General features: G+C 40.3%; 1 protein-coding gene across 3 annotated transcripts in view; it reads right to left on the bottom strand.

Annotated features, from left to right (window-relative positions):
• Positions 1-400: 400 nt before the first annotated feature.
• FAM120A (family with sequence similarity 120A) overlaps positions 401-16,478 on the bottom strand; it is a 123,836-nt gene continuing 107,758 nt past the window's right edge. For 2 of the 3 annotated variants that reach the window (XM_045023216.1, XM_045023213.1), the window contains exons 16-18: positions 14,978-15,119; positions 7,122-7,218; positions 401-2,298 (exon numbers count right to left, since the gene is read on the bottom strand). In XM_045023216.1, coding sequence (XP_044879151.1) covers positions 1,987-2,298; positions 7,122-7,218; positions 14,978-15,119 — 551 coding nt within the window. In that variant the 3' untranslated portion in view covers positions 401-1,986. The remainder of the gene's footprint in view (positions 2,299-7,121; positions 7,219-14,977; positions 15,120-16,478) is intronic. The other variant, XM_045023215.1, reaches the window with a different exon arrangement.

The raw sequence follows: 16,478 nt of genomic DNA, 5'->3' as shown, positions 1-16,478 counted from the left end.
AATAATAATTTTGCTTCTCAATTTGTTATTTACTGCATTTTTTAATTCTCTCTGTCAGCAGGGCCTTGAATGGGAGGCCTTGCTGACTAACTTATGTCATATTTCAGAGAAAATATACCTCTCCCCCCACCCCTCAAATTTCAGACCAATTATATTTTTGTAGCTGCCTTCAACAGTTAAGTTGAACACTTGCAACTTACTAACCAAGTCATAAAATCTGCATTGTTCAACAAAACAATTAGGACTGAGCATTGTTCTCATCAAGGGCGACATCCCCCTACATAAGGATGATGACAAAATGCTTTGCTTCCTGTCTCTACCTGCTAGTAGGAGATCATGTCAACTTATTCACAATATGTTTAATTAAAGGTCTATATGACAATAAAAAAGGCATACATTATTTTATACTAAAAGAATAAAGATTTTTATTAAGCATTGTAAGTTGCATTCAATAGCCTTCAAATACACCACACCACAATCCATCTACAACCAATCAAACCCAACAGTAGTTCATTCTTGCACAATCCATGAGTTGGGGCAGAACTCCCTTCAACTTACATTAAGATACCTACTTAGCTCTTGCGGGCAGGGAATGGGGAATTACACCTCATTTCTGATCACTAATGTGTGATGAAGAGCATCAGGAGAATTATATGAAAACGAATATAAAGAAATGATTCTGATTTTGAAGTACATTAAGTTTGGAAACACTAACAAAAACATCAAAATGATACAGGTATATTTGCTTATACTAAATTCTTGATGGGAAAGTTCTCAAGAACAAGCCATTTGTTTCCTGCTACAGAAGGGGGTATTTTTTGAAGATCAAAGCTTTTTTTGTTTTTTTTGTTTTTCACAGAATTTCATATTTGCTAATATGAAGGCATAAAACAGCAACAGAGAACAATAATGCATACAGCAATGAGTACACCAGGGTAACGTTGATATTCAAAAAACGGCTAGATAATTTTTTTTTTTTAAGTTTTAGAATAAATGCAACAGAGGTCAATAATCACAAAATTTTAAGGTTAGAGCAAGATCAGTCAATGACTAAACATAGTTAACATCTTTTATAGGACTATTACTGATTATTAGCTTTTTGTTTTGCAAATGGGCACAGTACTTGTAAGAATGGAAGAAAGAGGACAATAACATGCATAATATTAACTACACACTTTAAAAATCATGAACCATGCAGAAGTTTAGCTCAAATAGTAGTACTAATGGTCTACGTCTGATTCAAAACCACATAGTTCATTGATCACGGATGCATGGTATTAGTCACAAAAAGTTTCAGAACACATTGTGTTTATTTTGAAAGGTCATTTGTATCTTCTATGATTTCAAGTTTATCTCCATTTAACTTCCTTGTAAAGTATGTATGATGTATATTTAAAATCAGCAGAACTGCAATATTACTCTATAATTTTTAGTTTCGATAGTTTGCACATTTTAACACAAAAGAACCACATCAACGGTGATGAAATTTAAGAAAGAAAAACTGTGGTTGTGCCTTTTTACCCCCATAATCATGAAATCAAAGCCTTAAAGAAAGCTTTATTGTGACACAGTAATGCAAAATCAAATATAATGGCATACATATGGTGCCAAGTACTAAAAATTATATTTTAAGCTATATATACTTAAAGACTGCCAAAATTTGTTTTCCTTATATTTCAAGAAACAAAACTACAAGCTTTTGTCATAACCAGTTTAAACTTTATGTATACTTCATTTTAAGTGCGGGAGTCAAATGCTCTTCATTCTCTTTCTTTTTTGTTTTATTGTAGCATTTTGACTACAACTGGTTAAAACTAAAAATGTGTTGTTTAAATCTCTGACATCAAAGAGGGATCCGAATTTCCAAAGTCCTCATTTTTCTCTTACGGAAAGGAAAAAATGTACGTAACTGTAGGCTCTCTTTCTTTCCAGATATTCCTAATCCTGACCCTTCCCAACATCCTTCACCCTCTATAAAAAATAAGTTTACTCTTCTTTTTTTAAGACAGCAGCCTCAAGAGTATCATCTTTATGGCAAACACTGTCTGCATTTAGTGCATTTAAGTGAGGATTTGTATTGCACATTTTAGAGTCATTACTCAAGGCACTTTCAGACTGGTTGGAACCCCTGACGTCTCCCGTATTCCCATTCATCTGGGAAGCTGGCTTCTCCTCATTCACTACTCCATTTTCAGCCAGGGATCCATCTGAAGACACAATTGAGGATTTAGATTCCTCTGATTTTGACTTAAGTTCTTTGGCCACTTCTTCTGCTGAAGCAGCATAAGGAGGTTTGCCCTATTTTAAAAAAAGAAAATACATTATTAAAGAAGCTACCATTGTACATTTGTAACTGATTATCTTGACACCACTTCCGATAGTGTGCTGTAGGACACAGACAGAAGTATTACAGGTTAACTTGAAATATTCCAAACACAATCTACTGTTGTAACAAGAGTTGGCATACCATACTAAATTCCCAGATTAGCATGGATTTAAAGACTAAATATTTCAATCTACAGACATGGAAAATTTACCTCACTGTGGAAGGGGTGCACAAGGTCAAACAAAGCATCTAATGCCAATTTCATCTTTGGGGAATAACAGAGACAACATATCTGGGCTTCCCCTGGTTTATGCAGTAAAGAAACCAACTTTTTTTTTTTTTAATTAACTAGTTACAGAATTGGCTTTTTATGACCAAGAGCCAAAAATGACAGAGCTGGCTACCATAATTATGATTACCACAATTCAAAGAATTTCAGTCCTTAAAGGAAAATTAATGTGAACACCTTTTAGCTCAGCCCAGTTTTCTGACATGCCCGTGGGAAGTTGCACTTTGCACCAGGTGAAATAATTACACTGTTTAGACCAGGGGTCGGCAACCTTTCAGAAGTGGTGTGCCGAGTCTTCATTTATTCATTCTAATTTAAGGTTTCGAGTGCCAGTAATACATTTTAATGTTTTTAGAAGGTCTCTTTCTATAAGTCTATAATATATAACTAAACTATTGTTGTATGTAAAGTAAATAAGGTTTTAAAAATGTTTAAGAAGCTTCATTTAAAATTAAATTAAAATGCAGAGCCCCCCCACCCCCCGGACGTGGCCAGGACCCAGGCAGTGTGAGTGCCACTGAAAATCAGCTCACGTGCCGCCTTCGGCACGCATGCCCTAAGTTGCCTACCCCTAGTTTAAACTGTATAATTAAGTAAACAAGAGTCAGGAAATGCCAAAATTAAGATTCAGCACACAACATTAACTGTGTCCTCATTTGCACGCAATGTAGTCTAATGATATGATCACATACTACTTCTCAAATACAATATAAAACATTTTTTAACAAAGGTACGAGTAGTGTCATGTAATACCATATACTGTGCATATGTAAGAGCGCCCATGAAAGTGACTTATATACAAAATGCACAATAAATACTCAGAAAACGTACTACAGATGAAATAAAGCCATAAAGCTAATATTGAAAATGTAGACTTATAGGGCTTGAGAATTAAAACTACATTTAACTTTTCATTAGCGGCAATAATAAACCATACAATTCCAAAACACAACACAATAAAACTTCAGGGTTTTTTTTTAATTTAGTTGCTAAATGACATCACAAAACACATAGGGCTTTTCTACATGAACATGCTCCAGTTTGTGGCAAAATAGAGTGTAAATCTACCCCGCACAAGCTTGCCAGGCACTAAGTGTCCATGTGGACCTTGCTAAAGCACACTAGCTGTTCTCCCCAGTGGCCTCAGATACAGAAGTAGATTAAAGCAAAAAAGCAAATAAATGAATACATTAAGGACATGGTGTAAATCTTACACAGCCCCCAATTTCACAACAACAATCTTAACTGTAACTATGGGAAATATTAGTTAAGGTATTTCTGAATTGCTGGGGTTTTTTTTGGTTTTGGTAAAATAGTCAAATTGCTGTCCCTTAATATTAGTGTTGCATAGGTGGCTTGCTAGGAAAGTGTATAATATCAATACGAAGTGAAATTATGTATGTTATGTAGCCTTGCATTTGAGGCTGATCAATATTGTGTCACCAGTGGTCACATTCTTTTTAGATGTCCTATTCAGGTTGTTTTTTGCTGTGTTGCTATTTTGAAACCACTAAGAAAGCACAGCATTTATTTCAAGTCAGAGTTAAGGGTGTTATCCTGGGACAAAATGTATATTTCTTTATACTTCTTAAGAATGTATTAATTAAAGACCAGCAACTTGTCCCGTCCACTCCTGCTGAGTAGCACCTTACTTTACAAGTTGTCTCAATGAAGTCATTGGAACTCTTTGAGGGGTAAGATGCTACATATTGTGGGTACTTGTTCTGCTTTGTGCTGACTGGCTGTTTGCTCCAACCTTCCCCCTCCTTTCTCAGCCTTCACATCTCAGCTTCACTGCACACCTGCCCCTCGTACCCTCCGCTCCCCAGCCCTGTTCCTATCTTTTTCTTTTCATTTAGCTGAACCCCTCCTAACTATACCCACCCTTCAAAAAAATAACTGGAACTAACATGACATTTGCAGCCATCACATTGTTCATTCTGCTTGTGTGTTCTACCTCTTTCCCCACCTTGTGTCTGTCTTGTATACTTAGACTGTGAAGTCTTTGGGGTGGGGACCACCTACTACAGTATTTGTGTGGTGTCTAGCACAATGTGGCCCCATTCTTGGTTGGCCCTTACACACTACCATAATAAACAGGATTAATTATAAGGAAGGGTATCAAAATCTGGCCCTATATCGGTAGTGGAAGATTTACAATATTAATTTCCTTACAATAGCCTTTTCCTTGCTTTTAAGTGCTGTCTGATACCCAAAGACTGACATACCATGAAGACTGGTCTACTCTCTCAATCTCAAAAGTATTCCCTGGGAAAGAGACTTATGACACTAGCAAACTTGGACTGCTGTGCACATACTATATTGGTTCTATGGGTAAACAGAGGCCCTCTGTTTCCAGGCCTGTAAATTCAGTACAGAATCCCAGCAGAATACTTTACATTGGGGTGCTGGGAATGAGAATTAAAGCTTTAAAAATACAGAAATTAACACCAGATGTCACACACACACACACACAGAAATTTAGATCAATTTCCACAAACATTGACAAGGAAAATAGGTTGCAATAACTACAAAGAAGTAAATAGAACAAGCTTGAATTTTTGTATCTAGAAAACTTGAAAAGAGTTTTACTTGAAATTAAGATTTCCCTCATCTCTCACAAGAGAGCACTCCTCTAACTGTTAGCACCCCACCCCAACTCCTATCTGCTACTATCCATGTGACACAATGCAGAGCAACATGATACATTTATCATGTACTTTTGTCCACCTCGTCTACTAGCTGCCCACTAATCCATCTCCCCTGGGACTCTTTTAACTTGCAAAAGTGCTGAGCAGCTGGAATGAAAGACTGAGCAAAACGGGGGGGAAATGTGAAGCTGAAACAAATTGGCATTATATGTGTAACACCAATTTGCTTCAGTTACATGGTTTCAAAGAACCATGGAAAAGGTAGAAGCTATGATTTATGGACTCTTTGTACCACTACCAAAAGATGGGACTGTGTGCTCACATGGGACAGAGGCTGTTCCACAATTTCCTATTAGTATTTACAGTGAGTACTCTAGAGGTAGAATTCTAGCATTACCTTTTGGTTTGGTGTATTTTTTTATTTTATTTTTTTTAAAGGAATTGGGGGACCAGAATGAAAGTGAACAAAAACTGGGGGAGTTGGCCGTGGAGAATATAAAATGCCAATTTGTTTCAACTTCATAGTTCTCCTCAGTGTTTGCTCACCGATTTCAGTTAAGGTCCCATATCCCTCCCCTTCAGCTGATCAGGATTGTCCACATGGGGCCTAGGCATATTCTTCATAGCAGGGTGCATTTTTCTCCTCTAATCAGATAACCAAAGCTTGCTTCTGAATGAGATGGAACAACACTGGGAGAACTGTCATCACTGTCCATATGGCTTATTGTTTCAGTAACCAGTATATACACCATGGTAACTACAGTAACTCCTCGCTTAAAGTTGTAGTTATGTTCCTGAAAAATGTGACTTTAAGCAAACCGATGTTAAGTGAATCCAATTTCCCCATAAGAATTAATGTAAAGGGGGGGGGAGGGGTTAGGTTCCAGGGAAATTTTTTTTCACCAGACAAAAAACTAAATATTATATAGATATACAGACAGTATAAGTTTTAAACAAACAATTTAATACTGATCACAGCTATGATGATTGTGAAGCTTGGTTGAGGTGGTGAAGTTAGAGGGTGGAATATTTCCCAGGGAATGAACTAGCACTCGGGCTGAGTCCTCAAGGGTTAACACATTGTTGTTAATGTAGCCTCTCACTCTACAAGGCAGCAGGAATGGAGGAGAGGGGAGAAAGCATAGCAGACAAAGACAGACACACACCTTGTGTGTGGGAGAGAGAGAGAGATGCACACTGCCCTTTTAAGCTGACCCACTCTTAAGTGCATTGTCTTTTTAAGTGGATCAGGAAGTTAAGACAGCAGCTGCTGCCCCAAGCTCTCTCTGTCTCTCTCTATCCATATCCCCTCCCTGCTCTATATGGAGAAGGGGTAAGTGGGGTGCAGGAGCAAGGGGGAGGGGGACAGCCTGACATTAGCCCCCCCCCCCCCCCTTTCACCCCTCCCCTGCACAGCAAACAGCTCCAAGGCAGAGGGCAGGAGCAGCACATGGCAGTTGGGGGAGGGACAGCTGAACTGCTGATTGATAGCCTGCTGGGCGGCTGCAGCACAGGGAACTTAGGGGAGTGAGGAGCTGATAGAGGGGCTGCCGGTCCACCCTGGCTACAAGCCCCCACCAGCTAGCTGCAACGGGGGCTGCTCTTCCTGCAAGCAGTGGACAAAGCAGGCGGCTGCCAAACGACAGGAAGCATTCCACAACTTTAAATGAGTATGTTCCCTAATTGATCAGCAAGTTAACCAGAACGACTTTAATGAGGAGTTACTGTACAAGAAGCACTCTATCCTGCCCTTCTCCCAAGAGCTGTCATCAGCAACTCCTGCTGGCCTAGGGAGCCTGTGACCACACTAGCCTGTAAACCAGAGTTATGGAAGTAAATCACACCACTTTATTACCTGAATTGCTCCCTGGTTTTTATAACCTCTCCCATAGTACCTTCCACCTCTTCCAAATGTTCTTATCACTGGAGTGGAAATAACTCCTCTAGGACGCCTATGTGTATTAAAGAAAAACAAACAACAAATGCATTTAAACTTTGTTTAAAAATACCTTAAACTAAATAGAATAAAGGGTTTTTTTTTGCTAATGCCATCTAATTATTATAGAAAAGTTTCACTCCCTCCCCATCCCAAGAAACAACCTGATTAATCATTCGGCGTTTTAAGATTGTATTACTTGTGAGAGTGTAAAGTCTATGATTGCTGCATCTAAAAATCTTGTTTTCCTAGCAATAAAATGGCTATTTCACAATTTCACTTCAAAACAAGCAATGGAGAAGTACTTTCAAACTCTATGGAAATTCCTATCAAGTTACCCTTAAAATTCCTTTAAAATACATACCAATTTTCCATCAGTGGCTAGCATATATACTAAAAGCCTGGCAAAAGACAGCCATTCTGAACTATTTATTTATATTCATAAGACCATTCTTTCCACTGAATAAAATACTTTCCACCCACAATGTGCAACTCAGGAGAATTCACAAAAAAATATAATTCAACAATGAAAAGCTGCTGCAATATTAAAGTTGGTCAGTGATTTAAGTGCTTATGAAAGGGACGGAGCCGCTTGAACCATGCCTAGTCCAGGCAGACACTGTACAAGCTTATCAACACAGTTCTGCTACACTCTCTTAATTATGATTTATAGTTTTAGGACACTCTTGAGCAGAGCTCCAGTCACACCAAATCATATAGCAGGGTTTCAAGTTATCTAAATGAGGATTAGATGAGATCCACACAGATTTTAATTTGCCCTTCATTACAAATTTTGAACCCAGGTTCCAGGGGTGGAAGACCCACCTATACCCCAAATGTATGCTTTACAGTAAGCACTTACATAAAAAAACCTTAATGTACTCTACCACGATGTCAGGAGCTTTTTTTCTTCCACTTATAAATTAGCTTTCATTGTCAGTATTGGAATCTAACAGCAACAGGCTGCTCCTGACTTTACTCCAAGTATGTATATCAAAACCAATGGGCCAGAACCTTAGGCCTAGTCCAGAAGAGGAATGAGAAATAAGACAGTCAGGGGATGATCAGGAGCAACTTAGAATCAAAGTACTATAGGGTTAGAAGGGACCACAAGGGTCATCTTGTCTAACCCCCTGCCAAGATGCAGCATTTGTTGGGTTTAACCCATTTAAGACAGGTGGCTATCCAAGCCTCCTTTAGAAACCCCCCAGCGAAGGAGCTTCCACAACCTCCCTAGGAGGTTAGAGCAGTCTCAGGGTAGGTCCATACTTACCCGCCGGGTTGACGCGGAGAGTTCGACTTCTCGGAGTTCCAACTATCGCGTCTAATCTAGACGCGATAGTTCGAACTCCGAACGCGCTCCCGTCGACTCCGGAACTCCACCACCGCGAACGGCGGTGACGGAGTCGACGGGGGAGCCGCGGAGTTTGATCCCGCGGCGTCTGGACAGGTAGGAAATTCGAACTAAGGTAGTTCGACTTCAGCTACGCTATTCGCGTAGCTGAAGTCGCGTACCTTAGTTCGACCCCTCCCCGTAGTGTAGACCAGGCCTCAGTCAGGGCTGTTCTATGCTCAGCTGGCTGCACCAGCCCCCACTGAGTCATTCCAGCAACTGGTGATTTCTGTAGCTTGCCATCCATGCCTCCTTTTCTGCATAGCTGGCTCTACACAACCTGAGGATGCCCCTATGCCAGGAGAGTCTCCAAGTAGCTGATTTTGCTAGCTTTAAGGCTGCTTTGTGCTGCCAGAGTGGGACAAAGCAGTCAAAGGAGGAGCCAAGTTCCAGTCCAATGTTTCCACTTATTCTACTCCTACAATTTGTTGTCATCTTTGCTGTATTTTGTCTAATTTAGATTAGATCATCTCAAGTGCCAACCCCAGTCTCTGTATGCACACCCACAATGCAATAATAAGTAATAAATAATGGAATTAGAAGGAAACCAAAAGAGGAAATGAATACTTTACACATCTGACCACTCTTATTTTAAACTGGTATGCATTTTTCAATCAATTTACAAAGAAAACAAGACAGACCCATCCCATTTCCTAATTATATTTAGGATGAAGTGACAATGCCCTCTAGATAGTTGAAAAATAGGTTTTTGCAATTCAGATTTCACATCTCATTGGATAATGATGGATCAAAGTTAAAGGAAGTGCACTGGTCACACTTAACGGTATGGAGAAGACTGAAAATCAGTGGATTGCATAGAGAAGCCATTTGAGAATTAAGTTGCATGGAGTCAAGAGAGAACAATGAAGGTAAGCCTGGATGTGATCTGCCCTCTGTTAAGAGAACAGAGATGAGAAAGTGAGCTGGATTAAGTGACAAAGCATGGACAATGGTGTCCCCGTCTTCAGTGCAGAGTAAATTTTGCTCTTTGGTAGCAAATCAAGTCCACAGATGAAGTCCTCAATCATTCAAACACCTGTTTTGAGAGAACTCTGACACAAGGGTGTATTTCCTGTCAGCCCTTTATGGGGACTGCCACTTTCCGGTCAATGGCATTTTCCCCTCTAAATCATAGAATCATAGATTATTAGGGTTGGAAGGGACCTCAAGAGATCATCTAGTCCAACCCCCTGCTCAAAGCAGGACCAATCCCCAAATGGCCCCCTCAAGGATTGAACTCACAACCCTGGGTTTAGCAGGCCAATGCTCAAACCACTGAGCTATCCCTCCCCCTAATGATCCATTTTTAGTAGCTCCAGATACAGAGAGGTGAGCTTCCATTATGATTTGGCTGCAGGAGAGCAGGTTTGACATTGCAAAGAATTTCAGCTTTTGGAGGTGGTAACAAGTCTCCCAAAATAAACTCCCTACCCAAACATAGCATCTTTAGTTCATCTTCCCCCTAGCAAGCTACTACCAGAGAGTGTCTCCACATCTCTTTTCCATCTAGGTATTGCTGGAAATGATTAGATCCTTGCAGCAATGTGACTGCTCCCCCAGACACAGTGAGATCCCTATTAAGGATGTCAGTTTAGCACAGGGGTTCTCAAACTGGGGGTCGGGACCCCTCAGGGGGTCGTGAGGTTATTATACGGGGGGTCACGAGCTGTCAGCCTCCACCCTAAACCCCGCTTTGCCTCCAGCATTTATAACTGTGTTAAATATATAAAAAAGTGTTTTTAAATTTACAAAGGGGGGGGGGGGTCGCACTCAGAGGCTTGCTATGTGAAAGAGGTCACCAGTACAAAAGTTTGAGAACCACTGGTTTAGCATCCTGATTATAGGTGTCTGGGTGCTAGTGATTGTGCATTTGCTTCTTCTAGTACCCAGAAAATAGAAGGGCTCCTCTCCAATGCAAATGAGTGAAGTGAATCACTTACCCACTGTGCATCTGCTCGTCTATGCGAGGGTGCCTTCAAAGAACTAATGGTAATGCCCTAGCCGCTACATATCATATGCATGGATATTCTGTTTTTGGACCTCCTCCCCCTTGACTGTGGCAATATACATCACCAGAACTCTTCCACAAACCGTGTTGTAGTCAGAAGTACCACATTTAGCTTACATCGGGATACTGAACTCATTCTACAGATAGGGACGGATTCCCCTTTTAATTAATGCCCATTAATGCCTGCACTAGCCAAGAAAAGGGGAAACACACAGGGAACCATTTAACATAGACAAGATAAGCCTGGAACGTAAGATGAGGGGAAAAGTAAATTGTACATGGACAGTGCGTGATCAGAGGATGGTGTATAGGGATTGGTTCCTACGAAGTAACGAAGCCAATCCCAAGACATGTGATGCAGTGTATAGTAAATGCAATATAAAGTAAAAATATATATAAAGGAAGATGTTTTCTGTGTAACTTTGGATGTGTAGTATGCCGTATACCTACTCCATATGCCTGAGTCTCTTCAACTCAGTATTGCCTTGCTGCATGACAAATAAAAATATCTAAGTGACAAAATCTGGAATCAAATGGCATTCTTGGGAAGCCAAGTGGAAAGAAGTCTCAGATGAAATTCCAACATATAGTGGTGCCGTGACTTGGATGACTCTTGTCTGGAACAGGTAAAGTAACCTCAGCGACAAGACTGAAATAAACCCCAAATCCATACATCTGGAGTAAATTAAGAAGATATCCCTTACTGTAAGGGTCACTACCTAACAGTAAGGGAAATGGCACTAAAAGGATTTAACTATTAAGTATGAAATTAAGTCAATGTGTTCTAAAAATGTGTGTAACGTAAAAAATACATGATATACAAAGTAAAAGCAGCCTTTTGTGATATGGAGCAAGAAAACTTGCTTTCTTATCACCACCAAAGTTATATATTTAATGCAGAAAAGGTAACGCCAGAAGGTGCAGGGTAAAAAATTAACAAGGGTCCAATACCATAAAGGTAAATGTAAAAGCATTTCAATCCACACAATATTTGTCCTCCTCAAATACTGCTGCAAGGCAATGCAAGCTCTAAAAAGCCCCAAATGTGCAGGGCTGTTTGCACTGGGGGACACTTACATGGGCAGAAGCAACAAAGAATCCTGTGGCACCTTATAGACTAACAGACGTTTTGCAGCATGAGCTTTCGTGGGTGAATACCCACTTCTTCAGATGCAAGGTGGGTATTCACCCACGAAAGCTCATGCTGCAAAACGTCTGTTAGTCTATAAGGTGCCACAGGATTCTTTGTTGCTTTTACAGATCCAGACTAACACGGCTACCCCTCTGATACTTTACATGGGCAGGTGTAAGATCTTACAGAGAAAGTTGCCAGCATCTGGGTTCACCCTGGGGGAACAGTCTCCAAATTGCACAGTACAATTGAAATGCTGAGACTTTGGTAAAGTAAAAACTGCCTATGCTGGTAATAACAAGTATTGCGCAACAGCTGAAATGGACCACTTCTGGTATGGACACAGGGAATGTTATTTTAATTGGACTATGTTCTGTTCCACATCTAAAATTACTATGGTAATAAATGAAAAAAATTATATTTTGTACTCATTTTTATGATGTAATTAAAATAAAAGCAAAGTCAAAATTACAAAAGGATGTTTTAAAGGCAGAGCAATCTTATAATGTAAAATTACACCCTGATAAGCTATACTATAAAAGGGAAGCTTGCACTCCCTGGTTCATACTTTAGTATTAATAATAGTCTAAATAATTACAACTACTCTTGTCTTAATATGTTGCTGAGTAATAAACTTACAAAAAACAGGAATATAATGCAAATAAAACAAATACTAATATAAAGAAGAAAAGCAAAAGCAGTGGACTATAGGCCTGGCTTGACATGAGACAGGATTAGGGAGGCAAATGGATCAGCAGGCTGGAAACAGAATATCTGTACTAACTATACTCCTGGGGGAATTCTGCGCCAGTGCGATGTGCAGAATTTATGTCCGGGTCAGACCCACTCCCAGATTTCTCCCCCAGCTGCAGGAATCTCTGCAAACTCCGCCCCCCACCACTTCCTGCATCCATCACTCCTCAGCTGCAGGGGGAGGGATCCCTGTACGGGGAGCTGCTCCTCCATCCACCCAACCCGTGCATCCAGACCCCCTCATACCCAGACCCTCCCGCCGAGCCTCACTCTCCAAATAAGCCCCACTCCCCATGCACCTGGACCACCCCGATGGGCCACCCGCACCAAGATCCACCCCTCACTGAGCCCCACTCCCCTAGCATCTGGATCCCCCACACCCAAGACCCCCCTGCCAAGCTCTATTCCTTCCCCCACCCCACCACTGAGCCCCAACCACCTTGACTTGGTCCCCCATGCAGAGTCCCATTACTGTGCATCCAGATCCCCTCCACAAGCCCCTGTGCATCCAGATCCCCCCCACATCCAGAACCCCTACTGAGCCGCTCGCACCCAGACTGCCCCAAACAGAACCTTCTCAACCCACACCTGAATCCCCCCACATTAAGTCCCTCCACACTGGGATCATGCCTTGCTGAGCCTGACTGCCTGCACCTGGCATGGAGGGGCGGGACAGGGCCCTGGGGTGTTTCTGGAGCAGGCCCAGTCCTTGCGCCGTGCAAGGGTTGGGGGTGCAGCCTCACCATTGAATCCGTGTCCGGGGGAGGGGGGGAGGGAGACATCTCCTACTTCTGTGCAGCCAGTGGCCTGTGCTACCCAGTGCCATGCAGGAGCCTCCACATTTATTTGACAAATAAAATTTGCAAAATTTAGAATATTGTATGCAGAATTTTTAATTTTTTGGCACAAAAATGTATAATTTTTGGCACAGAATGCCCTCAGGAGTATAACTAAGAGAGGTAAATGGGTCAATAAACTAAGAGACAGAAACCTCCACTAGCCAACAAAAGGGGGAACCCCCCAAGGAATCATTTACAATGGACAAGATAAGCCTGGAATGGAAGATGAGGTAAAAAGTAAGTAGTGTATGGACAGAGCATGGTGTACAGGCATTAGTTCCTACAAAGTAACCCAGCCAATCTCTAAACTTGATGCAGTGTATAGTAAATGTAATGTGTAACTGTATATAAAGGAAGAGGTTTTCTGGATGTGTGGTACCCTCTATGCTGGAGTCTGGTCAACTCAGCATCACTTTGCTACGTGCCACATAAAAATACCTGAAGTGTCAATACCTGACACTGAACTGAGTTCTTGGGAAGCCATGTGGAAAGAGGTGTCGGAGGGAGTCCCAATTACTGTGAAATAAATTTATATCTACATACTGTCCTCATTTCAAAGCTCAGCTCCCACTGAAGCCCATGGGATTGTTTGTACAAAGAAGCAGCGCAGAATACATCTTTATGTATATCTAAATCTGCTCCCTTTAGTACTATTATTTCTGCCCTTTATTTTTCTTCCTTCCTTCCCCATCCTCTTTTCTGTTTGCCTCCCTTTTGTCTGTCACTGTATTTCTTCTGGTCTTCCCCTCTGCATTTCCCTCCCTGCAGCAACTTCCAGTTCTTTCTCTACCTATTCCACCCACTTCCCTATACTCGCCAATAAAATGATCAGCAATGAAATAGTCAATGACATTACAGAGTTAGAATTGAGCTTTATAGTTTATATCTCAACTAAATTAAACGGGGGAGGGGAAATCATGCCTCCCAAACTCATTGTTTCTGGCTACCCGCAGACCCAGGAAGACATGGCTGCATTTACATTCACTTCACATTTGAGGGGCTACCTTCAAAGCCTGAGGGGCTATAAACTTTTTTTTAAAAATAAAAGCTTAGATTTTGCATGATCTAATAATGTCATACAGGCCACAAACACATCAGCTGAGGCCAGATGTGGCCTATATGCTAGGTGTTTGATACTGTTTTGTAAATGGTGGGGAAGAGTTATTATATAAGAGAGATATTAATACACCTATTTTACTCTGCTCCTTTGAAGCTACACCTGACTGCAAATCATTATAGACACAAAATATATTAATTTCCTGTTAACTTTTGCGGTTTAAATTATTTGTGTAGTGCCTAGCACAATGGAGCTGAAATCCCAATTAAGTTTGCTAAATGCAACTATAACACAAATAATGATCATAAATCTCTGGGAACCTTGTAACTGAAATACTATTGAGTCATATCCTGGTACAGGACCATTATCTGACCTACTGAGAAAAAACATGTTAAAATTAACATACAAGTGCTCTTGAACTCCTGTGTAATGGCATTACTGTTACCTAGTCCACTCCACATGCAAGTCAGAAAGAAATGTAATCATAATACGTTATGCAACCTCTGCTGTCACCTCATTCCCCCATTCTGGATTCTCTAGTGTATCAAATCACTGAATTATGTTAAGAACAGTTTCTGTGGTTTTGCACTTACCCTCTTGCTGGTCCTCCAACAGAAACCACCTGTAGAGGAAATGGCCCTCTACCGCCACGTCCACGTCTGCTTCCAGCCCAATGGCCGACGACAGTGCCAGCTATTTCAAGTTTCCCTCCTTGAGAAGGAATAGGTTGGACTCCTGCACATAAACGCAAAACCAAAAATTGTTCTTTACAATCATAAAATCAAAGTTATTAGTGAATGGAAAAATATGCTCTGTCAATCTTCATTACACAAAGAGCTTCCTTTTCTGATACTGTGAAACTAATTTTCATGATGTGGTTGTTTAAAGAAATTATAGCTAAAATTGGAGTCTAGAAGTCCTTTATTAAAATAAATGAATTAAAAAATAAATACTCTTATGTGACTACTTCAGTTTCAGTCATTTGAAATAATGTTTAGATAGATACTGAGAGTCTGAAGGGAAATTTTGAAAAATATGTAAGGATTTTTTTTTAAACAAGGTGATAGCATGAAGGTAACTGAGAACGAATTATTTTTAGATTCTCTTGTCCTAGATTTACTATTGTACTTTCATCAGCATGATACACAAGAAACGTCATTAAAAAATTACTAACGTTGGACTATGTTATAGAAATAGCATTTGAGTTGACTTAATTGTAAACACTACTTTTACCCTCCTTTTTTAATGACAGAAGCAAAAACCTTAGTATCCAAAAAACAGAGAATATCAGTATCACTGACATTCAAAATTTGCATTTTTATACTTGTCTAATGTCCTTAAAAGTTAATGCTAGATCAGGGCATAACATATTTCCAGAAATCCAAGTAAGCACACTGGAGCTAGATGTTATTGGTAAGACCATCAGCAATGAAAGGGTTAAAAATGATGGTATTTATGCAGATGTAGTTAGTTTTTAACAGGTTAATACGCTTAAAAACGACAGCCCTGGTTAAATGCAGATGGTTCATACTTCTCTATACAATTCTTTCAGCTTTAATTGTGTACTGTTTACACTGGCAAGGTTATTTTTGCAATAGAGTGTTAGAAATATTTGCTTGTTTTTTTTAAATAGAAGCGCAGAAGCTAGAGAATACAGCTAGGTATATGGGAAACCTGCAGCCCAAGTAAGTAACTGGAATTCATGGATTTCTAGTGTCCCCTTTTACAGAAGAGAAAAACAATGGACAAAGAAATCTAAACACTTACATTAACTTAGGCCAGAAATCCAAACTTTGATATGAGGCACCAATGAAGGATGGATTAACAGTAACACAAATATAAGAACTTCTACTGTGTCACTTTCTCAAGATGCCTTTTTGCTCTCCAATTTTAGAAAATCTTTAACGTATCGAAGCAAAGCTGAGCTTGTTTTAACATAGCCTAACATTACGAAGCACAAAAGACAGAATTTCTACTTAAATGTTAAAGCATTTTTATATTGGAACAAGAATGTAACAGGCAGACTGGCACCGAGACCACTGTGCCACAGGGACTTAGGGAAGAGACTCCAGTAGAGGACAGCAGTCAGTGAGT

Source organism: Mauremys mutica, chromosome 7 (assembly GCF_020497125.1).
Source record: "Mauremys mutica isolate MM-2020 ecotype Southern chromosome 7, ASM2049712v1, whole genome shotgun sequence".
NCBI classification, from domain to species: domain Eukaryota; kingdom Metazoa; phylum Chordata; order Testudines; family Geoemydidae; genus Mauremys; species Mauremys mutica.
Note: the sequence above shows the minus strand (reverse complement) of the source record. Positions and strands in the feature narration are given on the sequence as shown.